The sequence below is a fragment of the Protopterus annectens genome, chromosome 12.part0 (assembly GCF_019279795.1).
Source record: "Protopterus annectens isolate FY-2018-M chromosome 12.part0, PAN1.0, whole genome shotgun sequence".
Classification (NCBI taxonomy): domain Eukaryota; kingdom Metazoa; phylum Chordata; order Ceratodontiformes; family Protopteridae; genus Protopterus; species Protopterus annectens.
In genome coordinates, this window is record NC_056746.1 from 1,553,908,271 (window position 1) to 1,553,925,680 (window position 17,410).

Here is a 17,410-nt window from a genome sequence, read left to right on the forward strand (position 1 = left end):
GACTCAGTGTCATGTAGAGCTTTCAATGTCAGATTTAGTCTCATCTCAGTATCAGACCCAGTCTCATGCGGAGCTCTCAGTATCAGACTCAGTCTCCTGCAGTGTTCTAAGTATCAGAGCCAGTCTCATGCAGATCTTTCAGTATCAGACCTAGTCTCATGCTGAGGTCTCAGTATTAGACTCAGTCTCATGTGGAACTCTCAGTATCAGACTCAGTCTCATGCAGAGTTCTCAGTACCAGACCCAGTCTCATGCGGAGCTCTCAGTGTCAGGCCTAGTCTCATGCTGAGCTCTTAGTATTGGACTCAGTCTCATGCAAAGCTGTCAGTATCAGACTCAGTCTCATGCAGAGCTCTCAGTTTCAGACTGAATCTCATGTAGAGCTGTCAGTGTCAGACCTCGTCTCATGCAGAGCTCTCAATATCAAACCTAGTTTCATGCTGAGCTCTCAGTATCAGACCCAGTCTCATACAGAGCTCTCAGTTTCAGACTCAGTCTCATGCAGAGCTCTCAGTATCAGACTCAGTGTTATGTGGAACTTTCAGTATAATTACAGCTAGTAGCAGAGCCTTGCTTTTTCAGATTGCAGTCTATGTTAGTTCTAATGAAACCCAGGACAGTGTTGCAACATTCCCAGCTAGCTCCCATTCCTGTTGATCGCTCATCCTGCATTGCTGCAACAGTTGCTTTCAGATTCTGCACTGCTAAAAATAGTTCTGCCTAATGCAGAAGCACTCACTTGAGTATAAACATTAGTTTCTTGGTTCAGAAGTATTAGATGTCAGCATTTCTCGATTAGGAACTCCTTGAACTTCAAATTACACTAAGCATGTCCGACTATCAACTTATTGCCTGATGCTGGACACCATCTGTATCTCCTAAAATCATATAATGTTCCTAAAAGTACTTGAACTCCTATACATAAGAACTCCATTATTTTAGAAGACTTTAACTGCCCTTCAATAAACTGGAGTACCTATACTTCCAATGTAGGATATGCCTAAAAGTTGTTAGATTTAATAAACAAAACACTCCCTGGACCAGATTGTTAACAAACTCACTAAAGGATATAATATTCTCGATCCGGTCTTTATTAATGTAGCTTATTTGTGCACTATTCCATTCGTATATCCTTCTCTTAAGTCTAAAGATAAAGTAGTGAATTTCTCGTTCAAAAATCTCTAATCACTCTGAAACCAGTATCTTGGAATTCAAAAATTTCAAGTGTACTAACCTCATCAAATTTCATGACAAAGTTTCAAAATTCACTTTCAGCAGCATCAGGCTCGGCACTACCACAACATGTAGCTTTACAAAGCATTTCTATGCCCAATTAGGTGTATGTGTATATCTAGCAGTCCCAATGAGATCTTCATATAATGGGAAGTTTAAAAACAAACCACCTTGTTGGTCCACCAGTATAAGTAAACTCTACAGTTAAAGAAAAAAACTTCAGTAAAGTATACAACAGATCAGAGACCCTCTTATCAAGAAACGTTTGACTATAAACCTGAAAATACGTCGAGGTCTGCTAAAGCAGCCCATTGACTTAGGTTAGCATCAAAAGCAAAAGATAATTTCAAATCTTCCTTTAGCTGCATTGGTCTTCACACATATATTTCCCAATAGTCAAATGAGTATTTAGACTAGACTCACCCTATGAAAATTATTCAGTGCTATGTTATTGTTGAGAATGAAAGGGTAAGAGGATAGAAAAGAAAGAAAGAAAATACAATTAAAACTGTTTAACTTTAGCATTTTCCTTAGATTCGTATTAATATAATTAAAATAACTTATTTCCTTATACTTTACTCCCTCTAGAGAAAAAAAACAGCTGTATTACAGTAACAGTGAAGATAATGCTTATAAACTAAAATTATCATAAGTATAATAGAAAAAGTTTTACCTTTAGGTGAGTGTCATTTAAAAGGCATGTCAGAAACAGGCTACTTTAAGTCAAATTAAATATAAACAACTAATAAATAGATTCATTTGTCTGTGAGCCTTTTTTTTTCTCTTTGACTGTCCATCCATTTCTTGTAGCCTGACATTTTAATGATGCATTTAAGTCCATATCATCAGTGGAATTAAGTAAATTATTCTTCTGGACAAAAGAAACTGCATGTTCTAGGGAATTAAATGCTTTTCTTCCATCAGGCAAAAACAGTCATAGTTTACCAGGGTAAATTATGTGAGTTTTTATTCGGGCTTTCTTTAGTGATTTTAACAAGGGAATACAAGCTTTCTTTTTCAAAACCACCAGAGAGGAATAATCATCGTCAAATCTAATTGAGAGAATCATCAAGTTTTATGAGTGAAGCAGTTCAGACAGTTTTCAAAACTAGATCCTTGTGCTGGCTAGAAATAAATTGTACTATTATAGATCTTGGATTTAAGAGTTTTTTGTTTGGGGATACTATAGTCAAGGATTCAATGCCAAATGAAGGGTTTTCAGGAAGGATTAAAATTTTCAGAATCCAAAAAAATAAAACGTTTATCATGTTGTCTCATTCTAGTTTTTCAGGGACTCCATAAATCTGGATGTTATTCCTTCTCTAGCTGTTTTCTAAATCTTTTTTTTCCAAAACTTGTTTTGTTGAAGAATAAAATTAATGTTATGTTATTCTTCTGTAGGTCTGCTGTCTATATCAGTAATAGAATCCTCCGTAGCAGATATTTTAAATGGTTTACCTTTGAAAGGTTGAAAATCAACCTGCCGAACAGCCCTTTGTGCGAACCGAAATGACAAAACCGTCATTCCGAACTGCACCAAAGTTCGAAACTCAGCAAATTGACAAGCAGATTTGCTGAGTTTCGAACTCAGATATAGAAAACACACTGCACCCCCTGCACCCCACACCCCCCACTTTAATATTCGAACTCCAATTATGCACTACAGTGGGGAAGGGATCTATTTCCCAATCCCCACTATAGTGCACTCTGCACCCACAATGCCAAATCTGCAATGAGCGAATGTCAATGTGCATTCGCTCATTGCATATTTGATGCATTTGTATTCAGCTAACTGTGATCTTGAAAACGTCCTTTCGTGCAACTGTCTTTTGACAAGTTGTATTTCAACATATCAAAGGTAAACCATTTGAAATCTTTGTTGTTTAACTATTTCCTTGATTAATTCAATCTGCTTTGTATAGTCTTCTTTTATTGTGTCAAACTTAGAGTCCAGTTTATCCAGTTTTGAGGATATGTCTTGTATACTACCAAGAATAGACTACAACTCCTTCTTCACTGAATTATCTTGTGAAACTAACATACAGTGATTCATCTTCCTTTGATCGATATTTTACATTGAGTTTTGACAGGAAACTGTTTGAAATATATATTATTTTTCCACCAAAATGTCCCAAGTAGATATAGAAACAATAATTCAGCTTCTTTGAAAATTTTTGATAAAAATTACTATTTAATCCTGTCAAAATGTGTAAGAGAAGCAGAGCAAATTTTCTGTGCTGTTAACTGCTTGCCATCTTGGCCATGCTCCCATGATCTGTGGGTTATTCATATGCAGGGTATTCAGCAAGTGTACTGTCACTGTTTTTTTTAAGTTGTTCACTGACTATCCTGATATCAGTGTTTAATACCAAATACCTTTATCTGATAACCATAAGTACATTTTATATTTAGATAACCAACTATAAATGTCATATTTGTTACTGTGGAGATTTTCTAATAACTATATATGACTGTTATAGTACCTGTGTTGAACTTTGTTATATCTATTTGCTTGCTGGTAGCACTTTTCAATAACTGTATGAAGGTTATATTACCAGTTTTTCTCCCTAGGCCTCTGCTATAAATGAACTTTGCTCAGAAAAACTTTCTTAGTCAACGAAACAAAATAAGCAAATAACTAAATGAATAAATCAAGCAATCTATATATTTCTTTTTACTTGAAGTCATGCATATTAGAGCATCATCTGCTATCCCTTGAACTTTCTATCCTTGCGCATTCAGTAGCTTGCTGTAACTGCTGAATACAAATTATGGCAATGTACATGGACATCCTAACTCTATATTACAACTCTGTTTTCTGTAGTCTTAAAGCAGCATTGCAGGCCTGAATACTGCCTTATCAGCATGTCTTGTAACAGCACAAAGTGTCATCCCAAATTCTGATCAGATAAAAGTTAAGGAAATGCTGATATTGAAATTAAAAGCCCCAGGGACAGTGCATATTTGCTTAACAGTAAATGGAGTAGGAAACAATAAGGAGAAGGGTGACTGAACTAACATCAGTATTTCTAATATGCACCCAACAAACCAAACCCCTTTGAGTACATTCAACATTTTACCAATCCTTCATCTTCTCTTCTATCCTTTTTTAATCTGCCCATGCGTTATTCAAAATATCTGGATTCTGTCTCCACTGTCCATTCTAGTAGTCCATTCTACAGGTCCAATACCAAACCCTCTCTGTGAAGAAGTACTTTTAAAGATACAGGCATTGGCTAATCCCTACAAATTGTAAATGACTTGCTGCTTGTGCCTTCTCAATCTCTTCTGCTCTTCCTGTTCAGGATGACCACTTCACATCTCCCAGATCTCCCTGCCTCTTTTACTATCTAGTGAGAAGAGACCCCACTGCCCTTGTCTCTCATCGTACCCTTTCTTCTTCAGCCCAAGTATTCTTTTAGTGGCTTTCATCTAGAATCCTTGTAGCAGCCAAGTGCTTTCCTTGTAAGGTCTTCAGGATTGCTTGCAGAATGGTGTGGCCTGAACAGGACCCTGTGCAGTGGAAGCACTGCATATTTGTTTTGGACTCTACCCACCCCAGCATTTATTTGTTTCTGCCTGCATTCTGCTCCTGGAGATTCAGACCAGTTATGATCAACTCCCCAATTCATTTGTATGTTTTTTTTTCCTTTGTTTTGCTTTTTTGCCATTAGCTCTTCTTCCAGCAAAAAAAAATGTTAGTTCAAAAATGGGCCTTTTTACTAAAACAATAGCAAGTTATCAATATAGTTTTCATACAACATACACTTTTTCAAATTGTAAAAAGTGAATATGTACATTTTTCCTGGAAGCTTGTTGATTATGTTAATAGTTTATCACCATTTCATTAACTGGTAGTGTTTCATAAACTAACATGTTGTTGTTACAATAGTAAGCTATATTACTTCAAATTAATAATGTGTGGCTCATTATTTTATATTTCCATCATTTTCACTTCAAGACTTATTATCCTGCGATCAGTGAATATTACAAGAAAGTAAATAAATAAATGAATCCCTGTCAGGGCTACTGATAAATCCATAGGTAAAGGAAGGGTCACTGAACTAACACAAATATTTCTAGTATATACCGAAAACCAATTCTACTCATATGAATTGCTAGAATAATGTATCCCGTAATGTCACATCCACCAACTAAATATATTAGTACCATGAGGTCATGGCTGTAAATATAATTAGGATGCTTGGACCAAAATGGATATGCAACAGTAAAGGTTTAAGTAAAGTTTTAGTTTCATCCATATCCTTATCTGAGAAAAAGCAACACAAGCAAAACTATGCAGATCAGATAATAAGAGCACAAGGAAATGATCTACCTTTGTAAGTCTACTATATGTACAGTATGTATGTATGCTTCATATCTATATGTACAGTATGTATGTATGCTTCATATCTATATGTACAGTATGTATGTATGCTTCATATCTATATGTACAGTATGTTTGTATGCTTCATATCTGAGTACTCATCATTTTCATGTTTGATTTTTTGTTAATCAGAATTTGACTAAACCATGCCTATTACAATAAAAATGTTTTACTGTTAGTTTCCATTGTAGGAATACCGTCCACTCTCCAGATGTATGAGTTTGATCGTTCCAGTGACTTCTCCAGCCACCTAAATAAGCTATATGACAGCAAACTGGGCTGTGACTTCTACTTCTTGATCAACGCACCCAAAAATAGCAGCAGTTTAACAATCTGCACACACAAATTAATTCTCTCTATGAATTCTGAGTTAAAGTTCCTAAAGGAAAATGATGCTAATAATTATTCTATGACAGTAGAGGAAGAGTGCCTACCTTACATCGATGACTTTATCAGGTAATGGCTAAAGTTTAATATATATTTTAATATGTAAGACTACAGATTTATGTACCATCAGGTCTTGCCTAAAAGTTTTGTTTTCCTTCTCACACAATCCATCAAATTCTCTCTCTGCCTCCTGATTCCTTCCTCCACTGGTTGGATGAAGCCACACTGGTAGTTATAGCAAGGACTGGGCCAAGGCAGATCACCATCAATGGATGCTTTAGATTAGTTTTTTTTTTTTTTTTTTAATTTTATGACCAATCCCTTCTTCCTTCCCCATTCCTGGCATGCAATGATGTCAATGTGGAAATAGACAAATAAACTGCTAATGCTTCCCCCTGTTTCATAGCAGGGCTGAAGTACTTTGCAATCTCCAGCTGAAAATCACCTTTCCTTCCCCCAGGATGGGTAAGCTAACAAATTGCCATTCATTCCTACCTCTGTCTAATCAGTTCATCAAGAACTGAGTGAGCTAATCAGACTCACAACTCCTTCTGCATTGCAGCCAAAGCTACAGTTTTCTGCTTCACAGAGCCAACATTGAATTGACCCCAAGTAAGTTCTTTAACCTCTTATCATTTTCAGATGCATAAATTCTTGAAGATGATGAATAATGGAGATCAACTATTGGTCAAGTTTGCCTCCATGTTAAACGTACAGTCTGTACCGCCACTCCTTACCAACACCAGCATTATCCATTTTTCCATTTGCCTCACACATCATGCATCCTCACAGCTGATCTATTTCCTTTGGCCACAGCCTCTGGCAATATGTTATAGAGCCCCACAACCCTCTCAGTTACGCAGGATTTCCTTAAGTAAACCTTAATTTATCCATCTTTTTGCTTCTACTCACTGTTCCTTTTTTGTCCCTCAGCCATTCCTTTTCAATTCCAATTGTCCCACGGCACTTCATTGGGTCAGTACTAAAATCCCCTTTCCCTTCTCTGTTCTAATATGCAGATTCCCAAGACTTACTTATAACTTGCATTCCATCACATAAATATTTTTTTATAAACAGAAAACATTTTTATTAAACCATCACTTACAACATAGACAATCATACATTTATATAAATGAAAACAAACCACACTGACACAATCCTAGTTGCAAGTATTTTACATCACTCAGATAAATATTGGTAACTTACCATTAGATGCATTTTATCAGCTTAATCTCTCTTTTCTCTGTTACTAAAAGAAATGGATATGGCACTTCATTTCCAAATGTGGCCTTACCTGTATCCTGTAGAATGGAAAGATGATTTTATCATCTCTTTAGTTCACTCACCCGGCTGCATAATACATTATCCCACTGGCTTTCAATAATACTGCCCAAGCCAAATTCTCTTGCATGATTTTTCCTAAAGGTGATTATAATCCTCTAGGCTCCCCTCCTTTATCTTATCGTTTCTGACCTCTAACTGTGTTTATGTTTACCTTGAATTGCCAGACCTTGCACATTTTGCATTATATCCCAACTACCAGCTCACTACTTACAAGATACAGCAGGTCTTTGTAATGACCTAGTCCTTGTGATTTCACTGAATAATCCGAGTTTTCGTTCCAACCACAATGTAATATCTGACAGAGTAACTGTAGCACTGGGGTATTGTGCTGCTTACGTACTGTTTTTTTTTCTGACCATGCCATCTTAATTGCCATTCCTTGCTTCTGGTTAATTAACTTGTTTCCCATTCTTTCTTCATTTTTGAAACAGCTGTTTACCTTTCATTTTTTTCTATTAAATCTCCATGAGGTACTATGTTAAAGGTCTTAATGAAGTCAAGATTCAGCACCACATGCATATGACTCTATCCACCTTAACAGTGACCCAGTCACTTAACTAGATCAACATGGAATCTCATGCCCTCTGTTGTGTGAAGCAATGCATTTGTCTGTCTACAAAATGCAGTATTCACAGCTGGCTCTTGTGGTGTTAAGGTTTTGGTGCTGGATTCACTGGCTAAAATTTTGGGATTAGTTCAGTCTGTATGATTAAGGAGGGAGCAGGGCTAATAGAAATGTGCAGTTGTCAACTAGATCATATGGATAAAGATATGAATAAAAAAATATATCTTTTTTGTAGAGCAACATCTGGTGGAGACCAGCAGATGTGCTGCCTCAAAATAAGGGGGATTATACACAGTAAAAAAGTACCAAAGGATGGCAGTACAGTGCATATAAAACAAAAGTGTATACATTATACATGCAGACTCACCTCATAATAAGAATGGGTGTATGCATTGTACATCCAGGCCCACCTCATAATGAGGATAGGAGTATGCATTGTACATCCAGGCCCATCTCATAACGAGGGTGGGGAAAAATGATGGGACACCCAACAAAAGCCTAGGCCTCTGCATTTATGAAAGCTGCAATATATCCCAAACAGAGAGACAGTATCCAGAAGCTTTGCAACAGCCAAGGAGCCAAAAAAGTATTCAGCAACTCAACCTGTCATGTGAAATCCTTACTGTAAATATCCATGGTCCCATGGGAGAAATGCATCTTACAGGTTTTCCTAAATATTTGTGCAAATAATAACTACTGCCATTATAATTTTCCATTCTTGTAAAATCACTGTGGTTTCAAAGGAAAAATGTGAAATCCAAGTACTTCTGTTAATCATTTCAAAACTCTGGGATACAGTAAGCACTGACCATGTTCCTTATCTCTTTGGGGTGCCTTGAGTATATTTTCCACTTATTTACTAATTACATTCCCATCTGTCCATTTGTCACTTCTGCCCTGCAGTCATACATTGGTTCTGGCCCCATCATTCCTGTATAAATTCTGTCATTCAGTCAGTATTTTTCCTTGATATCGAGAATTCTTCAACCTACTCTACTTTCCAGTAAAATCCATGTTTTGCTGATTTCTGCTAGGATCCCCAATGTACATTAAAAATGTATTTTATTCAGCCCTAATATTTCTATTCATATTTGTCAGAGCTGTACACTTCAAAGGGAAAAACAATAGTTCCTCATAAATGTTAATAATGTATGTTCATTGTTTTTTCCATTGCACTACACAAATGCCAGAAAAATACATACAATGCACAGCTGGTGGTATGCATTATTTGTAACAAGTACTTTTGGCACCTGCTTCATTATAGAAAATACTAAAGTTATTTTGCTGTAATGACTAAGTGGCTATTATGAAAAACATGCACTAGGATTATTTTTTTCTCTCTCTCCCTCTCCGCTGTAATGCATCAGCTATAAATTCCACTCAAGGATGAATGCATATAGCTGTTTCTCAATTTATTTAATTCATTTTCAGGACCAATGCTGGCCATTACTTAAAAAAAGTAAAAAGAGTGGATGAGCCGTACAAAATATAAATGTACACATGGTCTTGGGGTGATATGTGATTTATCAAACCTAAATACTTCTCCCTTGGAAGTTATGTGCATGCCATCCCACTAATCCTGAGTATCTAAATCTCAAAATGTCCATCAATCAGGCCTCTGTCTGCAATACTGTATAAAATTATATACATTAAATGGTTCCATCTAGGGCAGTGATAATACTGGTTACAGAGTGCCTGTTATTTTACATAAAAGTTCTGCAGAAATACCTTCTTTTGGATTTCATTGCTATAGACTTCTGTAAATATCACAACTGTATACAATGCAACCAAGAGCTTAGAACACCAAACAATGAATATGAGGATGCATCAGGCTGGAGTACTAGAGGGAAAATGATGGAAAAGATGACACTTCATGCCTGGGACTACATTTTAGAGTGAGTAGCAGGAGATAGTACTGTCCTTCTAAGTGTATGTAGTGTCACACAGAAAACAGACTCCAATAGTGCCCTATCTTACCACGTGCCCTTTGATGGGATAAAATTTAATGCACTAGCTGCTGTTTGTGTTAGGAGAAGGGTGATACTAAAATGGATGAGGAATACGCTTCTAACAATAGGTGCTCCTCTAAAAACAAAGGTGAGAAGTTTTTATCAGACACTCATAGTTAATGAACATTTTTATAGGGTGGTCTAATATTCAGAGGTCGCTTGGATTACGGTTAGGATTAACACACGAGTACTCATCTAACTCATGTGTATTATCCCTGGCAAGTTAGGATTAGCCCTCAAGTACTCATCTTACTCATGTGTATTAAGCCTAGCAGGTTAGGGATGGCACACAAGCACTCATTTTACTCATGTCTATTAACCCTGGCAGGTTAGGGTTAGCATACAAGTACTCACATGTGTATTAACTGTGACAAGTCAGGGTTAGCAAACCCAGTTGGGGTCAGGTTAGCATAGTAGTACTCATCATGATATGGGGAATGTGGGAATGGGGGTGGGTAGGGGAGAGTAGCAGGGCTGAACCTGGATTGTGTAGAAACACAGTAAAGAAAATAATCAGTGAGAATCACTGCTTAGGGCTTCAGGTAAGTCCTGAGAGATTAAAAAAGAGTAAGGGACACTGATTAGAAGTGGAGTCAGGCTTGTTTGTAGCCGCTAAGCTTAAGGCTTAAAGAGGTATTTTAAAAATGTTACAGAGGTGTCTTTTTGTGGGCAGGGAACCAGGCTAGGCTTCTAGATTCCCATTTAAGGCAGCTACCATTCCTAGGTAGCATGCACTATTTCATGAGACTACTTTAAACAATAAGTTAACAAATTAGTTATAATGAGAGACCTTCCTGTACTTTTTGGCAGGAATTGTCTGAGATTCTTGTTTCTGCATGAGTGCTCATCTCACTCATGCATATTAACCCTAGTGGGTGAGGGTTAGAACACAGGAGTACTCATCTTACTCAATGCATATAAACCCTTCTGGATTAGTGTTAGTATACACGAGTACTCATCTTACTCAATGATATTAACCCTGCTGGGTTAGGATTTGTAGACATGAACAATCATCTTACTCATGCATATTAATCTTGGTGTTTCAGGATTAGCACACATGATTACTCATCTTACTTATGCATGATAATCCTGTTGAGTTAGGGTTAGGAGATATTAGTACTCATGCCACTCATGTGTATTAACCCTCATGGGTTAGGGTTAGCACACATGAGTACTCATCTTACGCATAGGTAGTAACCCTGTTGGTTTAGGGTTAGCACACATGAGTACTTATCTTTCTCGTGGGTATTAATCCTGCTGAATAACAGTTAGCACATATGAGTACTAATCTTATTCATGAGTGTTAACCCTGAATGTTTATGGTTAGCATATACTCCTGTTACTCATGCTTATTAACCCTGGTGAGTTAGGGTTTGATCACATGAGTACTCCTCTCACTCATGAATATTACCCGACATGAGTTATGGTTAACATGCACACATGTGTTCTCATCTTAGCCATAAGAACTAACCTGATGGTTTAAGGTTAGTACACAAGTACTTATCATACTCATGTATGTTAACCCTGGCGGTTAGGGTTTGTATACTTGTGTACTCATCTTACTCAAAGTGCATTATCCCTGCTGGTTTAGGGTTAACACAAATGAGTACTAATCTCACTCATATCTATTAACCCTCTTGGGTTAAGGTTAGAACTAATGAGCACTCATCCTACTCATGCACACTAACTGTGACTGATGGGTTAGGGTTAGCACACATGAGTATTCATCTCACTCATGTGTATTAACCCTGGCAAGTTAGGGACACACAAGCAATCATCATGTGCATGTGCAATAACACTGGTGGGATAGGGTTGGCAGATAACTATACATCCTATTGATGTGTATTAACCCGGGTAATTCAGGGACAGCAGACCTGACAACTCATCTTACTCATGGGTATTAATCCTGCTAGGTTAGGGAGAGCACACAGGTGTACCCATCTCAGTCAAACATAATAACCTTAGTGGGCTAGGATTAGCATGCATGAGTACTCATCATATGTATATTAACCCTGGTGACTTAGGGTTAGCACACATGAGTATTCATGTTAGTCATGCATATTAACCCTAATAGGATAGGGCTATCACACATGTACTTATCGTACTTATGCATATTAATTTTGGTAAGTTGCAGTTAGCATGCATGAGTAATCATCACGGTTTAAATATTTTTAAATACTGAGACGTTGATTTTATTGTATTTGAGTTATAAGAAGCAGCCTTGTGGTTGTGAAAGCACTTAGTCTTTATTAAACTTGCTATACACCTAGCTGTGGTTGGTCCTCTTTAGTTCTATTTTACTTTGATTTTGATGTGCTTATAGAGGACCTGTACCTGGTTTCCACTACTTTTTTGGCAGTCAAAGTGTATTAATCCTGCTGGGTTAACCATGGATTAGGGTTAAGACATCAAACTAGTCATCCTACTCATGGTATTAACCCTTGTGGTTCAGGGTTAGCACACATGAGTAAGCATCTTGCTCATGGGAATTAACCCTGGTGGATTAGCATTAGCACACATGAGTACTCATCTAACTCATGGATATTAATCCTGCTAAGTTAGGTTTTGCACACATGAGTACTCATCTTACTCATGCTTATTAACCCTGGTGGGTTAGTGTTAGCACACGTGTACTCATCATACTCATGGGTATTAACCCTGGTGGGTTAGTGTTGGCACACATGAATACTCATCTTACTCATGGGTATTAACTCTGTTGGGTTAGGGATATCACAGATGAGTACTCATCTTACTTGTGCGTATTAAGGCTGGTGTGATAGGGTTAGCACACAAGTACTCATCTTACTCATGTGTATTAACCCTGAGGTTAGGTATTACATATTTGTGTACTCATCTTACGCAAAGCATATTAATCCTAATGGGTTAGGGTTACCGCACAAAGGTACTCATCTTACTCATGCATATTAACCCTCTTTAATTAGGGTTAGAACACATGAGTACTCATATTATTCATGCATATTAACTGTGGCTGGTGGGACATGGTTAGCACACAAGTATTCATCATACTCGTGTGTATTAACCCTGACAAATTAGGGGTAGCAAATAAGCATGCATCTCACTTATTAGTATTAACCCTGGTGGGTGAGGGTTGGCAAACATGTACTCATTCTGTTTAAGTGTATTAACCCTGGCAGGTCAGGGCTACCACACACGAGTACTCATTTCACTCATGCATATTAACCTTAAGGGATTAGGGTTAGCAAGCATGAGTACTCATCATACTGACATGTAATAATCCTGTAAGGTTAGGGTTAGTACACATGAGTATTCATCTTGCTTATGCATATTAACCCTGAAAAGTTAGGGTTAGCACATATGTATATTCATCTTACTCATGCATATTACCCTGGTGATTTACAGTAAGCACACATGAGTACTCAATGTACTGATGGGTATTAAACCTGGTGCACTAGGTTAGCTCACACTGAGTACTAATCTCGCTAGTGCATTATAACCCTGGTGGGTTAGGGTTAACATACAACAGCAATCATCTTACTCAGTGCATGTTAAACATGATTGGTCAGGGTTAGCACTCATGAGTACTCATCTTACTCATGCATATTAACCCTGGTGGATGACAGTTAACACACAAGTACTGATCTTACTCATGTGTATTAACCCTGATGGGTTAGAGATAGCACACCTGAGTACTTATCTTAATCAATGCATATTAACCCTGGTGGGTTAGGGTTAGTGCATGAGTATTCATCTCATACATGGGTATTAACCCTGCTGTGTTACAGTTAGCACATATATGTGCTCATGTTATTCATGTATATCTACCCTGGTATTTTAGGGTCAGCACACACGAGTACTCATCTTAGTCATGGATATTCACTCTGGTGGGTTAGGGATAGGGCACATGAGTACTCATCATACTCATGCATATTAACCCAGTTGGGGTCAGGTTAGCATAGTAGTACGCATCCTACTCATGTGTATTAAACCTGGTAGGTTATTGTTAGCACAAAAGTGCTTATCTTACACATATGCACTAACCCTGGGATTAGGGATAACATACTTGTGTACTCAGTGCTCATCTTACTCAATGAGTAAAAACCCTGCTGGATTTGGGTTAGCACACATGAGTACTCATCTTTCTCAATGGTATTAACTTTGGTGCTTTAGGTTTTGTACACATGAGCATTCATTTTATTAATGCCTATTAACCCTGGTGTTTCCTGGTTAGCACACATGAGTATTCCTCTTACCCATGCATATTAACCCTGGTGAGTTAGGTTTAGCAGACATTAGTACTCATCTTACTCATGCGTATTAACACTAGTGGGTTAGAGTTAGTAGACTTGAGTACTCATCTTACCCATGGGTATTACCTTGGTTGGTTAAGTTTACCACACAAGAGTATTCATCTTTCTCAATGTATTAACCCTGATGGCTTAGGGCTAGCATTCTATTCATCTTAGTCATGCCATATTAACCCTAGTGGATTGAGGTTAACACACCTAAGTAGTCATCTTCATCATGGGTATTCACCCTGGTCAGTTAGGGTTAGCACAAATGAGTACTCGACATACTGATGTGTATTAAAACTGATGGATTAGTGGTAGAACCTGTGTTCTTATCTTACTCATTCTTACTAACCCTGTTGGGTTAGGGTCAGCACATAAGTACTCATCTTACTCATGTGTATTAAACCTAGTGGATGTTCTTTAGCACAGAAATACTCATCTTACTCATGTGTTTTAACCTTTGGGGTTAAGGATAACATATTCATATACCCATCTTACTCAATGCATATTAATCCTGGTGGGATGGATTAGAACACACAAGTACTCATCTTACTAAATGCCTATTAAACCTGGTGGTTAAGGTTTAGCACACATGAGTATTCATCTTACTCATGGTATTAACCCTTAGGGTTCAGAGTTAGCACACAGGAGTAATCATCATCCTCATGGGTATTAACCCTGGTGGGTTAGCATTAGCACACACGAGTCATCATCTTACTCATGCACATTTACCCTGGTCTTTTAGGAACAGCACACATGAGTATTCATCCTACTCATGGTTATTCATCATGGTGGGTTAGGGTTAACACACACAAGTATTTATATTACTCATGCGTATTACCCCTGATATGTTAGGGTTAGCACACATGAGTACTCATGGGTATTAACTCTGTTGGGTTAGGTATAACATAGATGAGTACTTATCTTACTTGTGTGTAATAACGCTGGTGGGATAGGGTTAGCAAACAAGTGCTTATCTTACTTATCTGAATTAACCATGGGGTAAGGGATTGCATACTTGTGTACTCATCTTACTCAATGCATATTAACCCTGATGGGTCAGGGTTAGCACACAAAGGTGTTCATCTTACTCATGTGTATTAACTCTCTTTGGTTAGGGTTAGCTCACATTGAGTACTAATCTTTCTCATGCATTATACCCTGGTGGCTTAGTGTTATCACACGAGTAGTCATCTTACTCATGGGTATTAACCCTGGTGGGTTATGTTTAACATTCATGAGCAATCATCTTACTCAATGCATGTTAAATGTGAATGGTCATGGTTAGCACTCATGAGTACTCATTTTACTCATGCATATCAACGCTGATGGGCTAGGGTTACCACACAAGTAGTCATCTAACTCATGGATATTAAGCTGAGTGGTTTAGAGTTAGCACACTTGAGTACTCATCTTAGGCAATGTATATTAACCCTGGTGGGTTAGGGTTAACACATAAGTATTCATCTCACAAATGGGTATTACCCTTGTGGGTTACATTTAGCATATATAAGTCATCATCTTACTCATGGGTATTAACCCTGTTGGGTTAGGTTTTGCATACATGAGTACTCACGTTATTCATGTGTATTTACCCTGGTGTTTTAGGTTCAACATACATGAGTACTCATCTTAGTCATGGGTTTATACCCTGATGGGTTAGGGTTAGGAGACATGAGTACTCATCTTACTCATTCATATTAACCCCAGTGGGTTAGGGTTAGCACACTGTGCTCATCATACTCATGCTTATTAACTCTGCCAGGTTAGGGTTAGCACACAAGTAGTCATCTTACTCATGTGTATTAAACCTGGTGGGTTATTCTTCGCACACTAGTACTCATCTTACTCATGAGTATTAACCCTGGGGGTTAGAGATATCATACTTTTGTACTCATCTTACTCAATATGTATTAACCCTGGTGGATAAGGGTTAGCACACTTGAGTACTCATCTTACTCATGCATATTAATTTTAGTGGGTGAAGGTTAGAACACAGGAGTAATCATCTTACTAATGCGTATAAACCATGGTGGATTTTGGATAGCACCCATGAGTACTCATCTTCCTCCCTGATATTAACCCTTGTGGGTTAGGTTTTGCACACATGAGCACTCATCTTACTCATGCATAGTAACCCTGGTGAGTTAGGATTAGCAGGTATTAGTACCTAACTCATGCATATTAACCCTGGTGGGTTAGGGTTAGCAGACATGAGTACTCATTTTAGCTATGGGTATTAACCCTGGTGGTTAAGTACAAGAGTACTCATCTTACTCATTGTATTAAGTCTGATGGCTTAGGGTTTACACACAAGTATACTCATCCTAGTCCTGCTAATAAACCCTGGTGAATAAGGGTTAACACACCTGAGTAGTCATCTTAGTCATGGGTGTTCACCTTGGTGGGTTAGGGTTAGCACACATGAGTACTTATCTTACTCATATGTACTAACCCTGATATGTTAGGTTTACCACAGATGAGTACTCGTCATACTCATGAGTATTAACCCTGGTGGGTTAATGTTGGCACACATCAGTACTCATCTTACTCATGGCTATTGACTCTGTTGGGTTAAGAATAGCACAGATGAGTACTTATCTTACTTGTATTTATTAATGCTGGTGGGATAGTGTAGGCAGACAAGTACTCCTCTTATTTGTGTGTATTAACCATGGGGATAGGGACTGCATACTTGTGTACTCATCTTAATGCATATTAACCCTGGTGGGTCAGGGTTAGAACACAAATGTATTCATCTTACTCATCCGTATTATCTCTCTTCAGTTAGGGTTAGCACACATGACAATTCATCATACTCATGTGTATTAACCCTGGCCCTTTAGGGGTAGCAAACAAGCACTCATCTCTCTCATGAGTATTAACCCTGGTGGTTTAGGGTTGGCAGACATGTATCCATCCTTTTCATGGATATTAACCCTGGTAGGTCAGGGTTACCCCACATGAGTAATCATCCCACTCATGCATATTAACCTAAGGGATTAGGGATAGCATGCATGAGTATTCATCCTACTCATGAGTATTAACCCTGATATGTTAGGATTAGCACACATGTGTACTCATCTTACTCATGCATATTAACTCTGGTGAGTTAGAGTTAGCATAGAGAAGTACTCATCATACTCATGGGTATTAAACCTGGTGTGATAGGGTTAGCTCACACTGAGTACTAATTTTACTCATGTGTTATACC

The 17,410-nt window shown here is 37.8% G+C and overlaps 1 protein-coding gene across 3 annotated transcripts in view; it reads left to right on the forward strand.

Moving 5' to 3' along the window:
• LOC122817291 (galectin-3-binding protein-like) overlaps nt 1-17,410 on the forward strand; it is a 210,569-nt gene that overhangs the window by 152,683 nt on the left and 40,476 nt on the right. For 2 of the 3 annotated variants that reach the window (XM_044090517.1, XM_044090518.1), the window contains exon 5: nt 5,800-6,076. In XM_044090517.1, coding sequence (XP_043946452.1) covers nt 5,800-6,076 — 277 coding nt within the window. The remainder of the gene's footprint in view (nt 1-5,799; nt 6,077-17,410) is intronic. The other variant, XM_044090519.1, reaches the window with a different exon arrangement.